This window comes from Salminus brasiliensis, chromosome 20 (assembly GCF_030463535.1).
Source record: "Salminus brasiliensis chromosome 20, fSalBra1.hap2, whole genome shotgun sequence".
Classification (NCBI taxonomy): domain Eukaryota; kingdom Metazoa; phylum Chordata; class Actinopteri; order Characiformes; family Bryconidae; genus Salminus; species Salminus brasiliensis.
The window spans coordinates 8,815,225-8,838,213 of NC_132897.1; the positions used below are offsets into that span (position 1 = coordinate 8,815,225).

General features: G+C 41.3%; 2 protein-coding genes across 6 annotated transcripts in view; one reads left to right on the plus strand and one right to left on the minus strand.

The window, feature by feature from the left end:
- The first annotated feature begins 324 nt into the window (after positions 1–324).
- Positions 325–9,863, plus strand: LOC140542271 (WD repeat-containing protein 5-like). Of its 3 annotated transcripts, XM_072665181.1 has the most exons (15): positions 325–560; positions 667–733; positions 3,211–3,303; positions 4,238–4,346; positions 5,367–5,440; positions 5,571–5,660; positions 5,876–5,965; positions 6,063–6,146; positions 6,230–6,285; positions 6,502–6,548; positions 7,179–7,254; positions 7,367–7,400; positions 7,524–7,598; positions 7,704–7,791; positions 8,482–9,862. In XM_072665181.1, exons 3-15 carry the CDS (start codon positions 3,232–3,234, stop codon positions 8,580–8,582), a joined length of 996 nt encoding a protein of 331 aa, XP_072521282.1. In that variant the 5' UTR covers positions 325–560; positions 667–733; positions 3,211–3,231; the 3' UTR covers positions 8,583–9,862. The 3 variants fall into 3 exon arrangements, with proteins under 3 accessions (XP_072521282.1, XP_072521284.1, XP_072521283.1); XM_072665183.1 differs by lacking the exons at positions 325–560; positions 667–733 and adding an exon at positions 1,447–1,616 and having other exon boundaries at positions 8,482–9,863; XM_072665182.1 differs by lacking the exons at positions 325–560; positions 667–733 and adding an exon at positions 1,799–2,121 and having other exon boundaries at positions 8,482–9,863.
- Positions 9,479–22,989, minus strand: part of rxrab (retinoid x receptor, alpha b) — a 60,542-nt gene continuing 47,031 nt past the window's right edge. For all 3 annotated transcript variants that reach the window (XM_072665179.1, XM_072665178.1, XM_072665180.1), the window contains 6 exons: positions 22,269–22,450; positions 16,335–16,464; positions 14,758–14,890; positions 12,824–12,915; positions 12,129–12,234; positions 9,479–11,912 (listed from right to left, as the gene is read on the minus strand). In XM_072665179.1, the coding sequence (XP_072521280.1) occupies positions 11,765–11,912; positions 12,129–12,234; positions 12,824–12,915; positions 14,758–14,890; positions 16,335–16,464; positions 22,269–22,450 (791 nt within the window). In that variant the 3' untranslated portion in view covers positions 9,479–11,764. The remainder of the gene's footprint in view (positions 11,913–12,128; positions 12,235–12,823; positions 12,916–14,757; positions 14,891–16,334; positions 16,465–22,268; positions 22,451–22,989) is intronic.

A 22,989-nucleotide genomic window follows, 5' to 3' on the forward strand; every position in this document is an offset into this window, starting at 1 on the left:
GTACACTATCAAAGGCCACACATTTTTACAATTTATTGTCATAACATATAAACTTATAATGAGATATAGCTGGAAATTGCACTATATAGATGCACTTTAGTGGCAGTCTTGACCCTAAAAACTGCAATCACCTCATCATAAATGCGGCTCGGTTTTAATATACGCGTTATTATTATCTAGCTATAGTCTGTGAAATATTACGGGGCTGCGGTTCTGTTTTTGGCTCAACAGCTGATGAGATAAGAGGGAAACACACAGGCCTGTTAACCATCTCGGCGAACACGCCGGTATTTCATGTTGTCAACACACTGCGCATGCGCCCAACACACCACACTTCTACATAGCTGTTAGATAGGTCTGCTTTGAAAGTTATCTAGCTAAAGCGTGTTTTCTAGTTCGTTTTAATTCGCGAACACGACTTTATGTTAAACGTTTAAAGTAAGTAAGACCATCTCCTTCTTAGTCGCTCATCTGAACAGCGTTGAGGGGCTGTTGACTAGAGCACGGAAGTACGGCGGGGTAGTCGGCGACTGGCTAATGTTATTAGCCGTGCTAGCTGAGTAGGTTGTCGTGCTGAAGTACTAACAGATCTAGTCAAAGCTGTAACATGGCTGTGAATGATGAGACGCCTTTAATTGATGAATGTTCACTGTGTCTAAATCGTAGGTAGCTCACACACTCCGGCCAGGTGGTCCAGTTGGCACGGCTCGCACCAAAACAACCAGCGGTCCAAGTGAGTGTGTGGAAGCAGCTAGACCTACTTTCCGTGCATTACGACCATTCGCCCCAACACACACACACACACACACACACACATAGACTATATGTCCAAATGTGGGCACCGCTTTTAATGAATGCATTCTGCTATAGAAATTGCACTAATTGCTGACACACGTGCAAATACACACACAAATGCACGTCTAGTCCCTGTAGAGAAGTATTACCAATAGAATAGGACTCAATCAAGCAGACAAACATGAACCTATTGGCACCATGTCTCATGCCAGGCGTGGGCAAGAGTGGTATAACACCCCAACATTGAGCTGAGGAGCAGTGGATCTCTGTCCTCTGGAATGATGGTTGGTGCTCCATTCAGTACTTTTGGGATGAGGTGGGTGGTGACCATCCAACATCCTGACCTCACTAAGGCTCTTTACTGCTGAATGCATTTAGACCATCTTACCTGCAATGCTCCAAAATGTGGTAAAAAGCCGTCCCTGGACAATATAGACAGTTACTCCAAAGGCAGGATACATCTGTTAGTTTGTGTATACACTCACCAAGCACTTCATAAGAAGCACATGTACACCTTCTCTTGTAGTGCAACACAGCAGCTCAGGTAACATTAACATTAACCGTCAGAATGGAGACAAAAATGTCATCTCTGTGATTTTAAACATGGCATGATGGTGAGTGTCAGACAGGTTTGAGTATTGTCTAGCTGCTGATGTCCTGGGATTTGTCCAGTACAGTGGTGCATTAAAGAGAAGCAGTTCTGTGGACGGAAACGCCATGTTGGTGAGAGAGGAAAATGGCCAGACTGGTTCGAGCTGAGAGAAAGACTACAGAGACTACGATAACTGAAATAACCACTCTGTATTTACCACACAATTGTGGTGAGTAGAAAAGCATCTCAGAAGCATCTTAACAGCACTTTCAACCTTGAGGTGGATGGGCTACAAGAGCAGAAGGCCACTAGTGTCAGGCAAGAATAGAAAGCAAAAGCTGCAGTGGGCCTCATCAAAACTGGACAATTCAAGACGAAAAACAGCCTGGTCTGAGGAATTTCGATTTCTGCGGAGGCACACAGATGGTAGGGTCAGATTATTGACCCAACCTGCCTTTTGTCAACAGTCCAGGCTGGTTGAGGTGATGTAAGAGTGTGGGGAATGTTTTCTTGTGATGCTTGGGGCCAATTAATACCAATTAATTATTGATTAAGGCCACAGCCTATTTGAGTATTGTTTCTGACCATGTGCATCTTTTTATGACCTTTATTATCTAACGGCTATTTCCAGCATGATGATGAACTATGTCACAAAGCAAAAGTCACCTCAGGCTGGTTTCATGAACATGACAAAGAGTTCAGTGTTCTTCAGTGGGTTTTCCAGTCACCAAAAGGTTGGTTTAAGAGCAAATGGAGACATTACTCAGCATTAGTGTAGTGTTCCTAGTAAAGTTCTCAATGAGTGTACCTTACAGTGTACCCCTTGCTGACATAGGTGCTCAGTTGTGCAATGACAGCTTGAATAATCTTCCTGGAAATGCATTGACATTAGAATGGGATGTTCTGGAGTAAAAAAGCTGGTTATCAGTTCCCCACAGTATTGGGCTGAGGAGCAGCTCAACTGCATTCACTGGGGCAATGGTGCTCCATCCAATACCTTTTGGAATGGGTTTGAGTGGCATTTGTGATCCATAACTAATCAACCAATAATCAACCCCTGATCTAAGGCTGTCCCAGAAAAGTAGGGCCTGGCCCTGCAGCAAAGTGGGACAAACTCTATATTAATACACTATGTGGACTAAAGTATTTGGACACATGCTCATTCATTGTTTCTTCTGAAATCAAGGGTATTAGAACCAGCTTATCCTGCTTTTGTCAAAGCAAAGTCTCTACTGTCCAGGATTTGCTATGAGGATTTGATTGCATTCAGCAACAAGGGTGAGGTCAGGACATTGGATGATCACCACCCCACTTTATGCCCTACTCCCCATCTCATCCCAAAAGTATTTGATGGAGCACCTTTTGGCTGGAGCGTCTTTTGGATGAAGCATCTTTTCAGAGAACACATTTGTGCTGCTCCACCGCTTAGTACAGAGGGTGGCTTTATAGCCCTCTAACTCACACCTGGCATTAGGCATGTTGTCAGTAGGTTCATGTTTGTCTGCTTTAGAGTCCAATTTTATTGGCAGTTCTTCTTTACAGGCACCTGACAAGCTGTAGGTGTGCATTTGCACATTCGTGTCAGCAGTAGGTGCAACTTAAAGTAGCCAAATGCATTGGTTAGAGGGGACGTACACAACTGTTATTATATATATATATAATGTGGCTTTGAGCTGGTGTCTACAAACTTTGGGCATTTGGATCTTTTTTGACTGTGATGGACTATTCACATCTTCTGTTTTCCCAGGCAGTGTTGTATATCTTTGCATTTCTTCTCTGCTAGTCTGGACAGTTGCTGTATGACTTGTATTTCTTTGTCATAGAGTGTCTGATGAGCTGCAGTCATGGCAACAGAAGAAAAGAAACCAGACAGTGAAACAAATAAAACTCATTCATCATCAGCGCCAGCCACTAAGGTACACCATACAGCACTGTGCAAATGCCACAGACCACCCTTCATCAATTTCCAATCAAATCTGCCATTAAGAATAAGTTATTCATTTTTCAGCATCAGAGAATAATAAATACACAGAAGCACCAGCAACTAAATACTTCAGGTGTTTTAGTATTCAGTCGGTCCACCCTTTACCTTTATTACAGCTTCTTCATTCTTACAGTTTTTCAGTTACATCTGCAAAAAGAATCTTCCACACCTCCAACGTTCAGTTGCATTTTTTGCTTTTCGCCATCTAAGAAACCCCAAACTCAGCGCTTGATTTTTCTCCTCTACCTCATGGATGAACACAAGGTCTTGGGTCTAATTTTCTCCATGGCTTTTCTTTTTATCCTGCTTTCATTTGCTGTATTCTTCCTTATGCTGGTGGATTGTCTTGCATCTCATCTGATCATAATACCCCTGAGAAATGAATAACTTGTACTGAACTGCAACCAGGGCTAGGTGATAGGATAAAATGTTATCACAACATGTAAAGACATTTTCACAATACACTGTAGTTATTGTGATATTTTGACATGCAGACAAAATACCCTCCCATGTTAGGCACAGTGTTTTTTATTCATTTTTTCCCTGCTCCGTCCAGTTAAACAGGATTAATTACAGAGCTCTTTAAGTACTGACGATATCCCTGATATACTCATAATAGCATATTCTGTATCAAGATAAAATAATTTATCACAACATGATAAAATATTGTCATGTTTGCCACCCCTAACTGCAACAAGAAGTTGTATAAATGAAGGTTGGCCTTAGACTTAGATCTGGCTCGTACCTTCAAAGGAATTGTTGTATGAAATATGCAAAACTATTCCACTACAGGCTGCGACTAATATGACAAGTAAGATACTTGTTCACCCATTTATCTACTAAAAATGTAACTCTTTTCTTTCTAGCCTGCTCCAGTGAAGCCAAACTATGCACTGAAGTTCACACTTGCGGGACATACTAAAGCAATATCCTCCGTCAAATTCAGCCCGAATGGTGAATGGCTGGCCAGCTCATGTAAGAGTTACTCCATTTCTTTGTTTTTTTATTTTTCTATTGTGTTAAAGCCCTGAACAGAAACGCATGTTGGCCTTTTCTCTGGAGAATTTTTTTAGAACATTTTTTTCTATAAAACTTTAGTTTTCTTCTGTTGGATTTAAGTTGGGTGGGAATAAATTTGGCCCATCAGATCGGCCAAGAACCAGTCAGAGTCAGTAATATGTTTACATCACCTACTTTGATGCCTTCCTGTGCGTTCAGCCTCTGTGCTGAGCTTCAAACGTAATGTAGCAATCAGCTTTAATTCCACTAGTTCATCTCACCTGCTTCCACACCATCCTAGGTTAAGGAAAAAACGCAAGGGGTTTAGAAGGAGCGCAGCTAAATTTTTTTTTGAGGGGTTTTCAGCGGGACAGCATCCAACAGTATCCAGCCAACCACAAAGCGGGCAAGCAGACAGCAGGGGGCGGCTCAGCCAATGGGGGGAGAGAAAAGAAAGGAAAAAGTATGAATAGACTGACCAACAAGGCTGGAGTTATTCCTCAGCTTCTTACTGGAATTGTCCAGTAAATGAGCTTACAGGAGGCCAAATGTGACTGTGGTGCTATTTTAAGGTGAAATTGTAGTTTTGTGCTGTGAGATAGGCGCAAGGAGACTTCTCATTTTATTTTAAAATTATAATTGAAAACATTGGATATCATTCAGATTCAGTGAATACATGAATCAAAGTCATGAAGTCGCAGCACTTTATTAAAACATGCAAACAATGGCCACTGCCAATCATTCTGGGATCGGACATGCCCTTGCAGTTCTGAGCAGGCTGCAGTGAGTAATTTAATTATGGTTAAGCTATTTTTAATTAAGCCAGTAAACAGAGGCTCTAATAATGGTTTAGTAGGGTTTTTTTGCAGGAGGCTTGTGCTGCTTTTCTCTGTAAGTAAATCTGCATTATTTCAGTCCAGAGGCATTAACCTTTGTTTTTTTTTTTTGGTTTTGTTTTGTTTTTTTTTCTTTGTTTTTTTTCTTTTTTCTTTTCAGCGGCTGACAAACTCATCAAGATATGGGGTGCGTTTGATGGAAAATTTGAGAAGTCTTTCTCTGGCCACAAACTTGTAAGTCTTATCTCCTATTACATTCCTAAGTGTTGTTGCATTTGTCTAATCCTGATCAATGTGTTTCCATTATACTTCAGACTAATTTGTTCCCTGTTTGAATTGTTTTTGTCTGATTGTGATCTGTTAGGGGATATCAGATGTGGCCTGGTCCTCAGACTCGAATCTTTTGGTGTCTGCTTCGGATGACAAGACTCTGAAAATTTGGGACATGGGCTCAGTAAGTGCTTGCGTAAACAGAAACCCTGGTTTGATGCTGTTGCCATTAATACCACATGGTTTCATTGATGCTAAAAATAGAATTGTGTTGTCAATGTTGCTCATTGAGTCATCACTGTGATTCAAAGGAGTACATCTAATTTTGACAACAAATGAAGCTCTCGGCTGGATATTGCAACAGAGACTCATGTTTATCTGCCCTGTGTTTTATGTAAGGGTAAATGCCTGAAGACACTGAAAGGCCACAGCAACTATGTGTTTTGCTGTAACTTCAACCCTCAGTCGAATCTGGTGGTGTCTGGATCGGTGCGTACTGCCTTATATTGAGCTCTGACTCGCAGGCTTTCATCTGCATTTGCCGTAAAAAAGTTAAATTGGGGTTTGTCTTTGTGTGTGTTGTCAGTTTGATGAGAGTGTGCGGATTTGGGATGTAAAGACTGGCAAGTGTCTGAAGACCCTCCCAGCCCACTCTGACCCCGTCTCTGCTGTAAGTGGTAAACAAAATAAACGTCTGGATGAAATAATGAACACTCTTATGACTTATTACTGGTTCTATTCGATGTTCTCCAGGTTCACTTCAACAGAGATGGCTCTCTAATTGTGTCCAGTAGCTATGATGGCCTCTGGTAAGACTCTGGGAACCCCGTTTACTGAGACAGTGGATCTCAAACTAATCCTCAGGGAACCCCATGAGGTCCAGATTTTTGCACTCTAAAATGTAGGACCATCTGTGTGTCATTAAGGACCAGTTTGAGATCCTCTGCACTTATTGGTTCAATAATCTTCTTGTCTTATGAAAATCTTTTGTGTTTTAAATGAACGGTTGCATGTATGATTTTCAGCCGCATGTGGGACTCCACTTCAGGACAGTGTCTGAAGACACTTATTGGTATGTGACTATACTTCATGAATGTCATACATTCATTTTACATTTTGTTGTTATACACACATTTCATTACAAACAGTGTAATTAGTCCGGTTTAATTGGATGAAGTGAAGCACAGTTTGAATAACAATCGCTGTGTTAAGTATGGGACTGTATCTGAATATAGTAGCTTTTAATCTGTTGCTACTGATGCAGAAAATAAATATCATGTATCATCTTTGCCATAGTTATATAGTTATTCTAGGCCTGCACAACATATTGTCTCAGCATTGTTATTTCACAATGTGCTTTTGCGCAATAGTCTGTCTTGTGCAATGTCAAATTAAGTCATAAATTCTACATTTTTGCTGATTATACAAAATGAAAATTCACACTGTTCCCATTTACCAGAGGCAGGTATTTTTGTAACCCTATATTGAATACACAGAGGCCATTATTAGTATTATGGCATGTTGGGTCACTGACTTCTGGTGAAATCAGGTGTATTTTGTTTTTGAACATCATGATATATATTGCAGAAAAAAAATATTGCAATGTCAGTTTTTTCCCAGTATTGTGCAATCCTTTATAGTTCAGGACTAGTATCATTTTGTGCATGCCAGACTGTGTAAGATTTGTTTTTCTGGCCTTCAGATGATGATAACCCTCCTGTGTCATTTGTCAAGTTTTCACCCAATGGGAAATACATACTGGCCGCAACACTGGATAAGTGAGTGACTGCCTTCCCTCAAACCATGCCCCTGCAGTACAGTTATTCTACAGAGTACAAAAACATTGAATTTCTCTTTTAAATGTACTCTCTCTATTCGTTTCTTCTGCAGTAATCTGAAGCTTTGGGACTACAGTAAAGGGAAGGTGGGTTGTTTTTCTAGCATTTAGAACTGATATGCCTAAACAGTCTATAGTACTGACAGCTCCTTATTGTGTGACTCAAATGACTCATCTATTGATGTATGTCTCCGTCACCTGTGTTGGCAGTGTCTGAAGACTTACACTGGACATAAGAATGAGAAGTACTGTGTGTTTGCCAATTTCTCTGTCACTGGAGGGAAGGTATGCAGCATTCTATAAGATGTGGTTACATTTGGACATGTTGGACATGGGCAAGGTTAGTTCCATTGTATACGTATTAACATAAGCCTTCTTGATTCTATCCAGTGGATTGTATCAGGCTCTGAAGACCACATGGTGTACATCTGGAACCTACAGACCAAAGAAATAGTCCAGAAATTACAGGGGCATGCAGGTAAGATATTGCCACAGTCCAAAAGCATACATACACCATGTGGACAAAAGTATTGAGACACCTGCTCATTCATTGTTTCTTATGAAATCAAGGATTATAAATTAAAGGAGTTTCTCATGCTCTAGTTGGAGTAACTGTCTCTACTGTCCAGGGAAGGCTTTCTACTATTTTGGAGCATTGCTGTGAGGATTTGATTGGATTCAGCGACAAAAGTGTTAGTGAGGTCAGACTGTTGAATGGAGCACCATCATCATTCCAGAGAACACCGTTCAACTTAATTCTGTTTCTTTTGGGGGGCGGGGAGTTTACAGCCGTCTTGGCTATGCCTGGCTTTAGGCATGGTGCCAATAGCTTCATGTTTATCTGTTCCAGAGAGTACTATTTTGTTGGCTCTACTGGACTAGACAAGCTGTATGTGTTTGTGTGCATTTGCACGTCTGTTGCCGCAATGAGTACAGCTTTAAAATAGCTAAATACATTCATTAGAAGGTGTGTCCACAGACATTTGGACATATAGTGTATGTTTTTATCCAAGTAGTTTTGGAGCTTTCAGCATGAAATGTTTTCACACTGTAAAGACCAGCTACTGATGTTCCACATCAGTCTTCTACATAAATGATAATAGAAGGAACAAAAAAGGATGCCTATGCACAAACCTCTTCAACTGCTGTGTGCTTTGTTGTTTGCTAGATGTGGTGATCGCGACAGCTTGCCATCCCACCGAGAACATCATAGCGTCTGCAGCTCTGGAGAACGACAAGACCATCAAACTGTGGAAGAGCGACTGCTAAGGCAGAGGAGTGCGTCATTGACTTTTTTGCCAGAGACGCCTGGCGTCTGCCGCCTGAGGAGTTGTGAGGAGTGTTTGCTGTTATTCTTTATGATGCTTTGGATAGCTGAATAGTGCAGGGTTAACTGAGAGATGGGCTGGCCTACTCTGCTCAGAATAGTTGACAATCTTCCCCACTGTATTGCCCCCCCCCTTATATGTTGTTTTTCTATTGTAAATCTTCTTTACAGTCTTTACTGTCATGCATTCTTTGAGGATACACTATTGTGTCAGTTGAATGATGTACCAAATCAGGGCTCAGAAGCATCCTGCTACTAAGATTATCTTTTCATATGAACTGGCTCCTAGTGCTCTATAATGCTGTTTGTGCTGCAGTGCTGAGCTGCAATGCTGAGTGTTCTGCTAGAGGATTGAAACCTTTTGATTTTGAGCTTTGTTGGAAAGTTAGTTGGAGTAGGTTCAAGAGGAGGGGCTGGATTACTTTATCCTCCCCTCTGATCTCTAGGAATGAATAGCCAACTGTGTCATTAATGAACTGTCCTGTTACTAAGTTCTTGTAGGGTTATGTGTGCCCTATGCCTTTACTTTTAGGCCGTATGCTTTGTAAGCCTTATGCACTTACCAAATTTCGTTTGCTCTTTTGCCGATACTGGATATCAGTGTTGAGACCATATTAATTTCATGTTTTTTTTATGTGGACATTTATCATTTATTTTAATTTTAAGTTAAAATAGACTATCTAAGTATTGTACTTAAAATGTCGACCTTGTGTGGGAAGCTTTAAAATAGATACTTTATTTTAGAGTGTATTTATGTGAAGGTTTTCTTATGGTATTGTATAAAGAAGCTTCTTGTAATTAGTTCATCATTTAGAGCTCTATTGAGGACAACACTGTGCAGAATTGAGAATTATTTAATAGTCCTTTTGAACAATAAACATTGTATGATAGGACAATACACAATCAAATCACTCTCGTTTGACTAGTATATAAAAAAGGATTTTCCACAATTTCCAGGTGAAGCCCAATGAAACAAGCATAGCAAAATAACAGGGGAAGAATGTTTTAATGGCAGCCTTTCCCTTAGTCCTGTTCTAAAGGGACATGATCCCTCTTCATTTTAAAAATCAACATTTACACCAATAACTGTCTGTCTGTGACATTCAGTAGATAGAATTAAGGAAACGACTGCATTGGAAGAAAATGTTAAAATTACAATTGTACAAAAATAGATATTTCTCTTTAAATCCGTCTCATCTCGAATGTTTTGCCGACACAATTACCTGGATTTCCTTTGGGGGGGGAAAGCCCACCAACTGCCGAATAGCTGCAGCAGGATTAAGCTGGTTATGTTTGGCTTGTCCTGCCAGGTGAGTACTCCAGATTCAGATTAAATTCTTGCCCTAATTCATGTTAGAAGGTTTTGTGGTGTTATCTATTTGCTGGTGCGACCTTTTTAGAATTGATTTGATGATAAGGGGCTTTTGGCAAGACTTAGGCTAAAAATAAGAAACTCGTATTTCACCCTGGGCATCATCTGAGAGAAATGTCATTGATAAATCTTATTTTTCTTGTGTGAGGACAAGAAAGTAGTGTAGCTGTGCAGTTTATATGAATATGAGCCTGAGAGTGGTGGCCTCTGCTCTGAGAGTCAGTAAAGATTGGTGACTGCTCAGAGACTTGTCACTGCAATAGCCAGTCCAGATTCATCACGCTCTATCCTAAGAAACACTGTAGAGTGCAGCTTGGCTCAGTCTGCAATTTTGGAGGTTCTTTTGTAGAGTGATGTTTGGGGTAAACATCACAATGTATTGTTTGTTCCTTATCGTAACACATAAGTCATTGCACAACAGGACTAATAGCACTACAGAGAAAATGTTCTTTTACTGGTTTTAAGCTATTGCATCAACCTGAGGTCTGAAAAATGGTTATTTTGCAACGGTTGCAAGGTCTGACCAAACGACGGACTGCTGAGTGGGAGTCAAAGCTGCACTGTCACGTATCCAACACTAGGGGGCAGAATAAGCTCTTTCCAAACCATATGTATCCCTGAGGCCAGACCATCATCTGGATTCTCTTAACTAATTGCATATTTTCGTAGCACAAAAACGCTGCCTTGCTGGGAATCAATCAGATGATATATATAAACGCCATTGAAAATCTTTGGAAATGCTTGATACATAATTGAGATGAATTATAGAGGCAAAACAATTGAGAAACCGAACAGCTAAATATTTTACACATTTAACTCTAACAATGGATCTTTTTTTTTTTCTTCCTCAGAATAAAACTTGAGTCCGGCCAAGAGCACACCTGCTTCTTATTCATGCTAGACCATTCTGTCATTCATATACCTCTTCCAAAAAGAAAAGTACTTTTTACCGCCGCCAAACAACACTGCAGTTTCCTCCTTGTGGGGACTGACTTCTGGCAGCCTTGCTAATGTCAACACTGTTTCACAAAAAAAACAAACCCAAAAAAACAGTAAGTGCTGGAAATACAACCATTGCTTTCTCTTGTATCTTTCTCATATCCATGAATTCCAGATACCGAATTCAGAATTTGCAAATTACATACGATTAACACTGAATATTACGTACATACAGTACAGTCCATAACCGGAAGGCAGTGATGAGGTGTTGGAAAAAGGAGTCATGTGGTACCGAGAGGCGTATACGAGGTAATGCAGAGTTTTGCATCATTTCATCAACACTACTGACATGAATGTGTTACTGAGATGAAACTGTTTGACCATCATGAACATGAACTAAATGCAGAGGTAGGCCTCCATGAGGAGGAATAACCAAGAAATCATCAAACCTTAGAAGTTCTTATCTCCTAAATCCACTGAACCAACTTTGTGTAACCTCCCGATGCATACCAGTGATGACTCTTTCAATCCGTCTTCCCTATAACTTATTCCATAACGAACGGTCCTTATGCAATTACTTTGATTCCGAAAATTTCCGAGGGTGAAGCACCGAAGCAGAGCTGCTTGTAGTTCACATGTCTCTTGGACTGTTAGTTAAGATGTTTATGGGACTAGATGGATAGAGCAGGCTTCACTGAGGTGCATCCTGTCACGGCCCCTCTAGGTGGTCTGTGCATAAGACTGTACGTGCGTCATGGTTCTTAAGAGAGATTCTGTGAAACACTGTCAAGGATGATCTGAGGCACTCTTCCATTATGTCATTTGGTGTGGCGCCTCAAGCATTTCCATTAGGAAAGTGTCGATGGGTGTGTCTCCAATTAGTTTGAAGAAAAACAGGTGCTCCAGACACTTCAGGCCGATGGACCGCAGAGCAGGCAGCCGGAGTAGCAGTTTGGCAAATCTGCTCAGAAGTACCAGAAGAAACACAGACGTTAGTATAAAGGCAATTTAGACAATGTTTGTGATTGACAGGGATTTTCTGAATGGTGTTCCTCAAGGATCAATACTGAGACTGTTAATGTTTCTTATTCAACAGAATGGTGTTCATTACGTATACAATGTAGAAACGTACACAACTGATGGAGTTAGCATAAAAGTTAGCAAAATGTGTATGTACCTTCCGGGTTGGTCTGGATATTTCTGTTTACAGTAGGCCTCCAGTGAAGCGTAGACCCTCTCCCTAAGTGCCTCCACCTCTGCTGGGTTAGACAGGCTCTTAGAGTCTAAATGCAAGGAGGAGGGGGGATATTTTAAAACCTGTTAAGCCATATTTCAGCAACTGTTACATTGAAACTAACTTTAAATGTAATAGACCTGTTTACGGTCCTCATGGCTTTTTGACACTATGCAAAGAACAACGGCTAGATTAAATATATAAAAAAAAGTATGGCAAAAATACAAAGGTTTGTGCGGGACCATGACTGTATGCTAGTTTCTTTATGTATCTGTATGTGTGATTAGGTTTCACTGTAGATTTGAAGGCAATGCAACATCTTGCGTTCTGTTCCATAATGTTGGCCCAAATGAAAAGGCTGGGGGCTGAAAAAACACAGCTAATTCAGAACAGAATCATAAACACTCCTCAAGTAACATCCAAATGGATGCATCTTAAGAAATTTGGCTACGGTATTTCCCATTTTACGAGTGTACAGGGTCGATTACCCCTTCAGAGTACTTTATTAGCAGTGGCTTTGCTTTCTTCAGTAGCTCCACATGTACATATAATGTCAGTCATTAAAGTGCTTCATCTTAAACAGGTCAGCAGTTGTGTAAACGCATGCATGTGGGGCGTGTGTGTGCGCGCCTCTGTACCTGGATTGAAAAGAACAATTGCTCGCAGACAGCCAAGCTCAGACTTGTCCATCTGCATGTCTCGCATCTTAGACACCAACTCCGTCAGCACTCTGCACCAATAAAAAAAAAGCAACCGACTGTAACCTCGCAGTAGTAACCTTTCCAGTTTGACTGATCTGGAATTCACGTTCTTGCTGAACACATTCATACGAGTACTGGGAAACGTCCCGTCCCGAATAACATCATGCTGCACAGGCAAGATGACTCATCACTTCTCGATCACATTCAGTTTCTATATTGACTGAAACGGGACGGAAAACCATTAAAGGCACATAAGACAGATCTGTCGTCGCCGCAGACTGACTGGACACCCTGTGTTTCATTAGTGAGGACACTGACGGATTTCACATGGCAAGTGAAACATTATAGCGCAGCCACATAAAACTTCCATGTGGCTTAATGTAAAAGTGCAATTAATAATGGAAAAGCGAGCGAGCTGGAGATGCATTTCTCATTGGATCATCGTAGGAAGGTCAATTTGCAAAACTTGGAGTGATCTACTGCATTAGCTGCCCTGATTTCTTAGAGGACTATAAGCTCTATATGACCTAAACTGACTCTCACTTCTAACTTTCTAACTTTACCCCTGAAATATAGTTTGAAATGCACTATATGGACAAAAGTATTAGGACACATGCTCATTAATAGTTTCTTCTTAAATCAAGGATAGCTGGGGGGAAAAAGAGCAATAAAAAGTAAAGTAATAAAAAAACTGTCTCTACTGTCTAAGATAGCACATTGCTATGAGGATTGTTGCTGCACTCAGCAACAAGAGCATTAGGGAGGCCAGAATGTTGGATGATCATCCCCAACTCATTCCAAATATATGGAATGGAGCACCACCATCTTTACAGAGAACACAGTTAAAGTTCCACAGCTCAAAGCTCAATAGGGCTTTATTTCTCTCTTGCCCATGCCTGGCATTAGCCATGGTGCCAATAAGTTCATGTTTATATCTGCTCCAGAGAGTCCTATTCTATTGGCAGTACCTTTCTACATATTCTCTACAGACTAGGCAAGCTGTATGTGTGTACACGTTCACATCCGTGTCAGTAATGAGTGCAACTTAAAGTTGCTGAATGAATTCATTAGAAGGGGTGTATAGAAACACCTCTTAGGCATGGGTCGGGCTCAGCTCTCATGTTTGGGTCCCTTGTAGTCCAACCTCAACCTCCTGACAGATTGTGACTTCAGCCTCTTCCTGCTTCCTTTTATTACCTTAGGCTGTTTTGATTTTGGCATGCTCGAGTAACACTGCCAGCATTATTTGTTTGTCATTTGATCCTGGGTGCCTAAACCTTCTGAAACACCGGTATTTATTTACCTACCTAATAACTTTCACTTCTATCTCCTTTAACTACAAGAATAACACATCCAGGTTGCCTTGTTGTCCATGTAGTTACTGAATAACGAGCCTTAGGCAGGGAATTTACATTATTACACTCATAAAAATAAAGGTATTTATGGTTCCTTGAGCAATACCATACAAAAACCACTTTTGCTTCCTTAAAGAACTGTGTTTATAAAAAAAAAAAATGTGTGAGTGTAAAGAATCTTGAAAAGGACCTTTATTTTTAAGAGTGTAATGAGTTTTACTTGGTGTCCAGTAGGTGGTGGGAGGGTTCAAGTCAAGCTCAAACAGCATTCTGTCCGTTTTAGGTTGGCCTTAGATGCTAACTGAGACATAATTCTTTTTGGTGCCTTTGTTCAAGATCTGACCACAATGTCTGGCCCAAATCAAGCCACCCACAAACCTTAACAGCTCTTATGAGCCCTCACTCATTTAGCACATAACTTAGAAATAAGCTGTATAGTAATTACAGCAGAATCTTTGGTAGCGACTGACTACTTGGCTGGAAGGTGATGCGCTCACAAAGGCTGTAGACACGTACCTGTCGAAGATGGCTCCTACTCCCGCACTGTGTGCACTGTTTCTATGGACATGAAGCCCTGTTGCTAACAATATGCCATCTTTCACACTTATCGAACGGTGTGAGAAAGAAGCGATGAGGAGCTCGTTCCACCCTGTGAAAGATAAAGAAACAGAAAGGGTTTCAGTGGCGACTTAGAAGAACAAACAAAAACACAAGAAAGGCAGTGTAAAAGAGCCCTTGAGCATATGCTAAGGAGACCAGATGCGGTAACCAGATGAGGTAAACAAGAATTCTTTTGTGCAAAGACAGTAAACAATAGAGCCTCAGTCAAAGTGAGGACCGCTTTGTCTACTTTCAATATGTTAAACAGGGATCCGGCCTAAATACGCTCCAGTTCAGCCAAAGATATATATATATATATTTTAATTTTGAGTCAAATACAGAGACGAGTACAGGGACACTGGATGTCCCCAGGCCTTGGGCAACGTTAGGCTTGTAGAATCTACAAAACATGTGAACTTGGAGTACAAATAAACCTCTTATTATCTGTCTGAACTGAAAGCAGGCTTCTTAACAGGACTTATCATGAGATTCATTAAGAAATGGAAATGTCATGCTTGTCGTACATAAAACTACAGAAAACTCTATTACAACAAAAGAACGCAGTGTGATATTCTATAAGCATGCTTAATTAAAGACTAGCCGCTGCTGTCATATCATGCTGGACCATGCAAGATGGGTAACCTTTGGCAATAAAGGGATGCACATGGTCAGCAACAATCCTCACAATTCTCAAATAGGCTGAGGCATTCAAGTGATGATTGACTGGTATTAACAGCTCCAGGAAGTGTGCCAAGTAAACATTGCCCACAACATTACACCACTTCCACCAGCCTGAACTGTGGACACAAGGCAGGTTGGGTCCATAGGTTTACGGTGTTGGTACCAAATTCTGACACTATTGTCTGTATGCTTCAGCTGAAATCTAGATTTATCAGACCAGGCTATGTTATTCCAGTCTTCAGCTGTCCAGCTATGAGGGTGAGCCTGTGCTTATTGCAGCCTCAGCTTTCTGTTCTTGGCTGAGGGAAGTAGAACTCAACATGTTGTGCATTCTGAGATGTTGTTTAATTATACAGAGTGGTCATCTGAGTTACTTGTAGCTTTTCTGTCTGTTCAAACTGGCCTGGTCATTCTCAAGGGACCTCTCTCAATCAAGAAGGTGTTTCCATCTGCAGAGCCGCCGCTCCCTGGAGGTTTTTTCTTTATTGCATGATTCTGAATAAAGTCTAGGAGATCAGCAGGTCTAGAAACACTTTAGCCAACAATCATACCACATTCAAAATCACAGAGATCGCATTTGTTCCCCATTCTGATGGTTGATGGTTGTACATCACCTAAAGCTGCTGACCCGTATCTGTATGTTTTTATGTACTGCACTGCTGCTATATGATTGGCTGATTAGATTTTTGCATGAATGAGTTGCCGCACAGGTGCACACACCAATGACATGTTTTGTTGGTTTTCTGTGTCTATATCTGAGAAATGTTAACGAAGAGCCACTGTATGAAAGCAGCAGTTGTTTGTTGACATACCTGCTCGTAAGAGGATGACTTGGTCGTCTAGAGGGAGGTCGGAAAAGTGTGGTATCCGTTTGGCCCACTCCACTAACGTAAAGAGCTGTTTATCCGCGGCTTGGCAGATGTTTGTGACAGGGTCATTGGGCTGTAGAGACAGAACGAGAGAAGGAGACAGGAAAGAGTTCCAGATTAACAAAGTACAAAAAGGTGCTGCTCAATACCGGAACACTGTGGAACGACTAAACTGTTGATATTTTGAAAATAATTTTCTGTCTGGTTTCTACCAAAAAAAAAGCAGTCTGTAATTGTGTTGTTTTGGTCAGAACGTCTGTGCAGCACTGACTGTTTCTAAGCACGCAAACTATAATGAAGGAACATTTGAAATGCTGCAGACTGACTGAGTGAATGCAGCACAAATATGGCAGAAAGTGTGTAAGGAAAAACCTGAAGCTGGAAGAATACTAAACAGGTGGGGGGAAGGCAAGCACCAGAGGATTTCACTTCAACTCCATCCTGTGACACACAGGAAAATCTTCAAGGAGCTGCACTTTAAATAAAGTTTCCTTTTGAAGATTAGACAGATTAATCTCTCTGACTGCCTCCAAACTGAAGATGTTTGTTCTTTCAGCGACTAGAAACAATGGCATGGGACCCATATACAGTATGTGTCTCTTTGTGAGTCTGTGTCTGTGCAGACCTATGACTTTCAGCCTCTACACTTTTAGAAGAAAGGAGTATTTGACTCTAAATATATTGGAACCTGTATACATAGAAGCATGTTTTAAAATGCTCTATAAAGGACCATCCACCATCCACAAGAGGTTTTTCATCATGATAAAGCACTATTTATCCAGGCAAAAACCTGTATAAGCTTTTGAATGGCTTTTTTTGGGGTTGTTATGGTTCTAAATAGAATCAATCCCTTTTCTAAAACTATAAAATAAAACCTTAAAGAACCCTATTCAAGAGTGTACTAGGAATGAGACCAACATGATCTCACATGGAAACTTCCATATAGGTTTATTGTTCACTCCAGAAGTACAACCTATTTGGTAGATGAACACATACATACACACATGCAGCATGTCTGTCCTGTACTTGAAAAAGAATTGAGAAAATCCTGCTGTTTATGAACTTGTTAAAGGTAAAAGGTAAAGGTGCACGTATTTGTCACTGTACAGTGTACAGCAAAATGTGTCCTCCGCATTTAACCCATCTGGTAGTGAACACACACACACACATGTGTTAGGGGCAGTAAGTACAGACACACACCCAGAGCGGTGGGCAGCCAACTCCAGCGCCTGGGGAGCAGAGAGGGTAAAGGGCCTTGCTCAAGGGCCCAACAGTGGCAGCTTGCCGAGCCCGGGAATCGAACCCACAACCCTGTTATCGACAGCCCGGCGCTCTAACCGCTGAGCCGCCACTGCCCCGCAGACTCCTCATTTCACTATGGTTAGGGTAAGAGTAAGGGTTAAGGTTCTGTTTAGGTTGGGTTAAGAGTAGTTTTAGGTTTGGATTAAGGTGTATGTTAAGGTTAGGTGTAGGTGTCGGCTATGGTAATCAAATCACATTTTACATTTTTTTTAGTTTGAGGAATCGACTGTCAGACGTGAGTACACTCAGGAGTCGCCTGTAGTATTTTCCCCTGTTGCCAACCACTGCTCTACGGGAAACCTAAATATTGCATTTTCTGCCAACATTATACACCTTCTATAAATATATATTTAGTTCTTGAATTTAACATACCAGATAAAGTGTGCCATAACCTTGGTATAATTTGTTTAATTAAGTAAATAAACACTAACTGTACAATACATATGCAGATGTTTGTTCTCTGTAGAGGATATGTGCTTATTTAACAATGTACAAAACATGTAATTTGACCTGATGACGTCTCTTTTTTCACTAGAGCAATAATCTACAAAGGATTTCTGTGCATGCACTTTGTCTTCTCTGACCCCCAGATAGAAAATCAGACAACAGGCACACTGGCTGTCAGGCAGGTTGTGAGAAGATAAAGGAACAGAGAGGGAGACAGAGGGTAAATGGCTTCACCTGCTTCATCTGAAGCACATTATTAATGCTTGTTTAACTGTCACTCTGGGTCACAATCAGGGAAATAAACTTACTTCTGCTTCACCAGGCCTGACTACGAAGCCTCTTCTCTGCATCATTAAGGGCAACGCTTATGATCAGCCTCTTTCTATGGCTTCCAAACTAAGACCTGATCATCTTCTCTCCAACAAACATAAAAAAAAAAATAACCTACCACAGTCTCAGCTTTAGGATTCCTCCTGATTCTAAATGACCTTCGTCCTGGCACATCCCAATTCACATGTAGCGTAATATCAGAGACAATGCCTCAATCACATCTCCACCAGGCGTCTCAAAAAGAATCCAATCAGGCCGCCAAGAGCTCGAACTCATTTGGGCGGTACTTCATTCAGTGAGACCTTCCCTGAAGCTCAAGGACAGACCTGAGATTCTGCGGTGATCCCCAGATGGGCAAACAGCATGTACAGCTTCTGCCCCAGATGTGCTGAAAGGCCCATCACAAACACAGAGGTGCAAACATGCACGATTTCAAAAAAAGGCAACACACAAACACAGTTTCAGAGCCTAGTGTTGGCATTGGCCACATTATTCTGTACTATATGAATTAAACCAGTCTCCATTACTACAGAACTGAAGGAAACCTGCTGATCTCTTATCTCTTGCTCTTAGAATGCATGGTGGTCTTCGGTGCCAGAGTGCATTACTGTGTAGCAGTGGACAGCCAGTCCACAGGGAGCCACTTCCTGTCAGAGTCCAGCAAGCACATTTCCATCACTTTAAAAATAGCCATTCCCATTTGCTCACGTTGCACCTTCACCTTCACAAACTTCAGACATCCAGGAAACGAGAAGGAAAAAAAATCCACTCAGCCTGCCAGACACAGCGGTCCAGTCCAGCAGGTCTAAAAGAAATTTGCATCTCGCAAGAAAACCTTCTAGTCAGTGTAGAATAGAAAGGAACGCTGGAGGAGTGAACAAGATCTAGGTGCTGAAAAGGGTTCCTTGAGTGATGCCACAGAAGAACCACTTTTGGTTCCATAAGGAACTCTAAAAGAAAAGTGTGAGTGTGAAGAACCTTTTAATATTGAGTAGGTTCCCCTTGTGCCATTACAGATGTGAGCATTCGAGACTTCACAAGACCTCTGAAGGTGTCCTGTGGTATCTGGCACCAAGATCTTAGCAGCAGATCCTGTAAGACCTGTAAGATGTGAGGTGTGACTCCATGGATCGCTTCAGTGAGCTTCAGATGCCCATGACCTGTCACCGGTTCACTGGTTGTTCTTACTTAGACCACTTTTTGACCATACCGTGAATACTCCACAAGACCTGCCTGATGTTTTGGTGATGTTCTGACTCCTGATCCTTGTCAAAGTGGCTTAGATTCTTATGCTTTACCATTTTTATTACATTTATTACCTTCAAGACTGTTCACTTGCTGCCTAATATATCCAATATATATTTCACTTCACCTGTGCTGTGCTAATGTTATGGCTGATCTGTATATGTGAGAATAGAGCTTTTTCATCCAGTTATTTTATGTTAACAAAGTGTGTATGTGTATAAACAGTATGGAAAAGCCAAATTCTGAAAAATGTAGATGGTGGACAGGTTGGTGTATTAAAAAGGCAGACCGGATAAAAGGGGAAAAAAAACACTTAGAAATGAAAGTCATGTGTTTGGCACTGCACCCTTAGAAATCTTTACTGTGGTGGGGTTCACAGGGGTTTGGTGGAATAAGTGCAAAGTGGGGCAGTAATTTCAACCCTCATTAAACTAGCCACTGCTCGCTCTGCCTGTATGGCACAAGCATGATGTTATCTTCAGGAATCTGCATGTAACAGCAGCACTATTTGAGCTGGGTCATTTGTAAGGGATAAAGGACATAAGGTCATAACCTGGATATAAACGGCAGCTTTACACAACAGGTGCCATACTTAGTAACAGCAATAGCACAGTGCATGACTGTGTAATATGGCCATTCATTTATTATTACCTGCATTAATTAAAGCAACATTACTTAACTGAATGGTGATAAATATGGACATAACAGTCAGTCTTGAATGTGATAAAGGTGCTAAAAGCAGGAAAAGGAGGAAGCATCAGGATCTGAGACACTGAGAGTCAAATTCTGGTGGATAGACAGCTGGGTCAGAGCATCTCCAAAATATCAGGCAGGCCATGTAGGGTGTTTCTGGTATGCAGTGGTCAGTACCTCCTAAAATTGGTCCAAAAAAGGACAACCAGTAAAAAGGCGGCATGGGCTCACTGATGTGATCCATGAAGGCCCCACCTCACAACTTACAGGACATAAAGGATATCCTGCTAAAGTCTTGGTGCCAGATACCACCTTCAGGTCTTGTGGAGTTATTGTGTCTATGTCTGTTGTGGAGGTACAAGGGGAACCAACTCAATATTATGCACTATGAACTAATGCTATGGCTGAATCGGTGCACCTATGCAATAGTGGATCAGATGCCGGAGTCTACACTTTAAGAGAAAATCTTAATTGACCCACAAACTCTAGTGGCTGTGTGGCAGAAATGCTCACATTAGTTAAAGCAGTGTTGCAATAATACTGTTGTGTAGCTCTGAAATGTAGCTCTACAATCTTAGACACTGCACTAGAAATAGCATCCATGTCTGTTGTGTTGGGAAGAGGAGCATCCTGGTCTTAATAGATGTCCAAAAGGACTGACATTTTTCTTTAGAGGTTCATTTTTCTAAATGATTTAAATCTGTCATTTGCGTTCCATTGGTCCATTTGTCAACATTTCAAGATGACCGAATCAATAGAAATGCTCCAAAATGTCTTTACATTAGCCTACATTAAACTACTATTTGAAAGATGTATTTATTGTTTGGACACCATTAATAAATTTTTTGTCCCTTGAGTGGCATTTGAAAGAGGCGGAGGCCACGTTCTTCTCATGGATCAGTGACCCTAGGACCCTGACCTGTTCGATTGGGAATCATTAGAATCCATTGGTTCATTTGTCAACACTCTTTCATGAACCTACATTAAAATACATGTGTTTGCCTTCTTCTGTAAAATGACCATTTTGGAGATGCAGGCAGCCCTCGAGTGAGGTAAAGGCCACAACAGCCACTTTCGTCTTCTGGTTCAGTGACTGCAGATACTTGGAACTCCCTGACCTGTTCAATTTGGAATCCGCGAAGGTGGACGATGTTCCGCAATCCATCAGTTCTCAGTATCTTGCTCAGTAACTTGTCTGCATTGATTTTCAAGCTGTTGTTGACTACAGCATGATCGTTTCTGAGGCATGAGTACAAATTAAGATGGGCTTTCAATCACTTACAGCTTATTTCAAATGTCAGAAACAATTTAGTTAGTAAGAGCGGAAATAGGAGCTGAACAGAAGACCGAAATGTAATCTTATTTATGGGTTTGGTTGCAAGTCCTGTTTATTTTGCATTTTAAGCTGAAAATAGCAAAATCATGCTGATGCTCCACTGACTTGTAATAAGGAGAACAGCTTCTTCTCTTCATCATTGCGAGTCCAGGTTCGGCATGCTGGCTATTGCAGTATGTAACTTTGGTGAAGCAAGCAGGGTAAAGCTCACGAGAACTGCGCTACGCTGTGTAACCAGAGTCATATTTGTGTAAAATCCTGTAAAATGACTGCGTCAGTCCACATGCTTGTCACACTCTCAGTGACGGTTCTGTATCTCTCAGTTTGTCCAGAGATGCTGTGCACAGCGTGTCCTTTGGGGTGGCTGAAAGTGCAAATTAGACTGTAGGAGGAGCCCAGGATAAAAAAATACCAAATCTTGCATAATGCTGCTTTAATAAGACGAATAAATTAAACACCATTTCGTTCCACATGTACAGAGGCTAAATTACAGTAAATCTCAAGCTAAAGAGGACTAAGCTTACAGAGAGGCTTCCAGAGTTGGCTGGAGCACCAGGGCTGCCCTCCACATAGGTTTCTGTTTTGGGCTCCACTGCCAGCTCAGCTTCCAGAATCTTCTCCACCGGCATGTCCTCACTAGAGCAGCCGGCCAGCTCCAGCTCAGCCTCACTCCTTTCTCTCGCCCGCTGCCTCTCCTCCTGGACAGCTGGAGACACATTTACACACACACACACACACAAAAGCAATCACATATATAATACACGTAGACAAGCAATCAAATCCAAATATAAGCACAAAATATGTACCTATGTAATTCCACTAATACAGAAAAGCACATAAACACACACACACACACAGACACACAGCTGCTTTCACTTTGCTCCTTGGCTACACATTTCCACAGCAACAGCACAGTCTGTTTTTAATGGAATAGAGTACATTATTCACAGACATGAGAGAGCAAGCTAAAACCAACGCTGCCATAATTACACAAGTTCAGGAGGTCAACCTCGACTTCTCCGCGTGGTTTGCAAGACTATATATTATTTGGCCACAAGCCAATACAAATATGATTCAGTAAATTGAACGGGCCTCCATTTTGCCAATAAAGGATGTGTAATGGACAATAAAACTGTCCTTTCTACTTTTAGCCAGTTGATTAGTTTGACAGTTGTGCCCTGCAAGGAAAGGGTCAATGAAGTCTGTGTGTATGTGTATGCGTGTGTGTGTCCGCTGTGGCCTGGA

Bases quoted from the DNA above. Each gene is read 5' to 3' on its own strand.
- LOC140542271 (XM_072665181.1), top strand. From the start codon at position 3,232: ATGGCAACAGAAGAAAAGAAACCAGACAGTGAAACAAATAAAACTCAT. The intron at 6,286-6,501 runs GTAAGACTCTGG...TATGATTTTCAG, and splicing joins AGTAGCTATGATGGCCTCTG to CCGCATGTGGGACTCCACTT. The intron at 7,792-8,481 runs GTAAGATATTGC...GTTGTTTGCTAG, and splicing joins GAAATTACAGGGGCATGCAG to ATGTGGTGATCGCGACAGCT.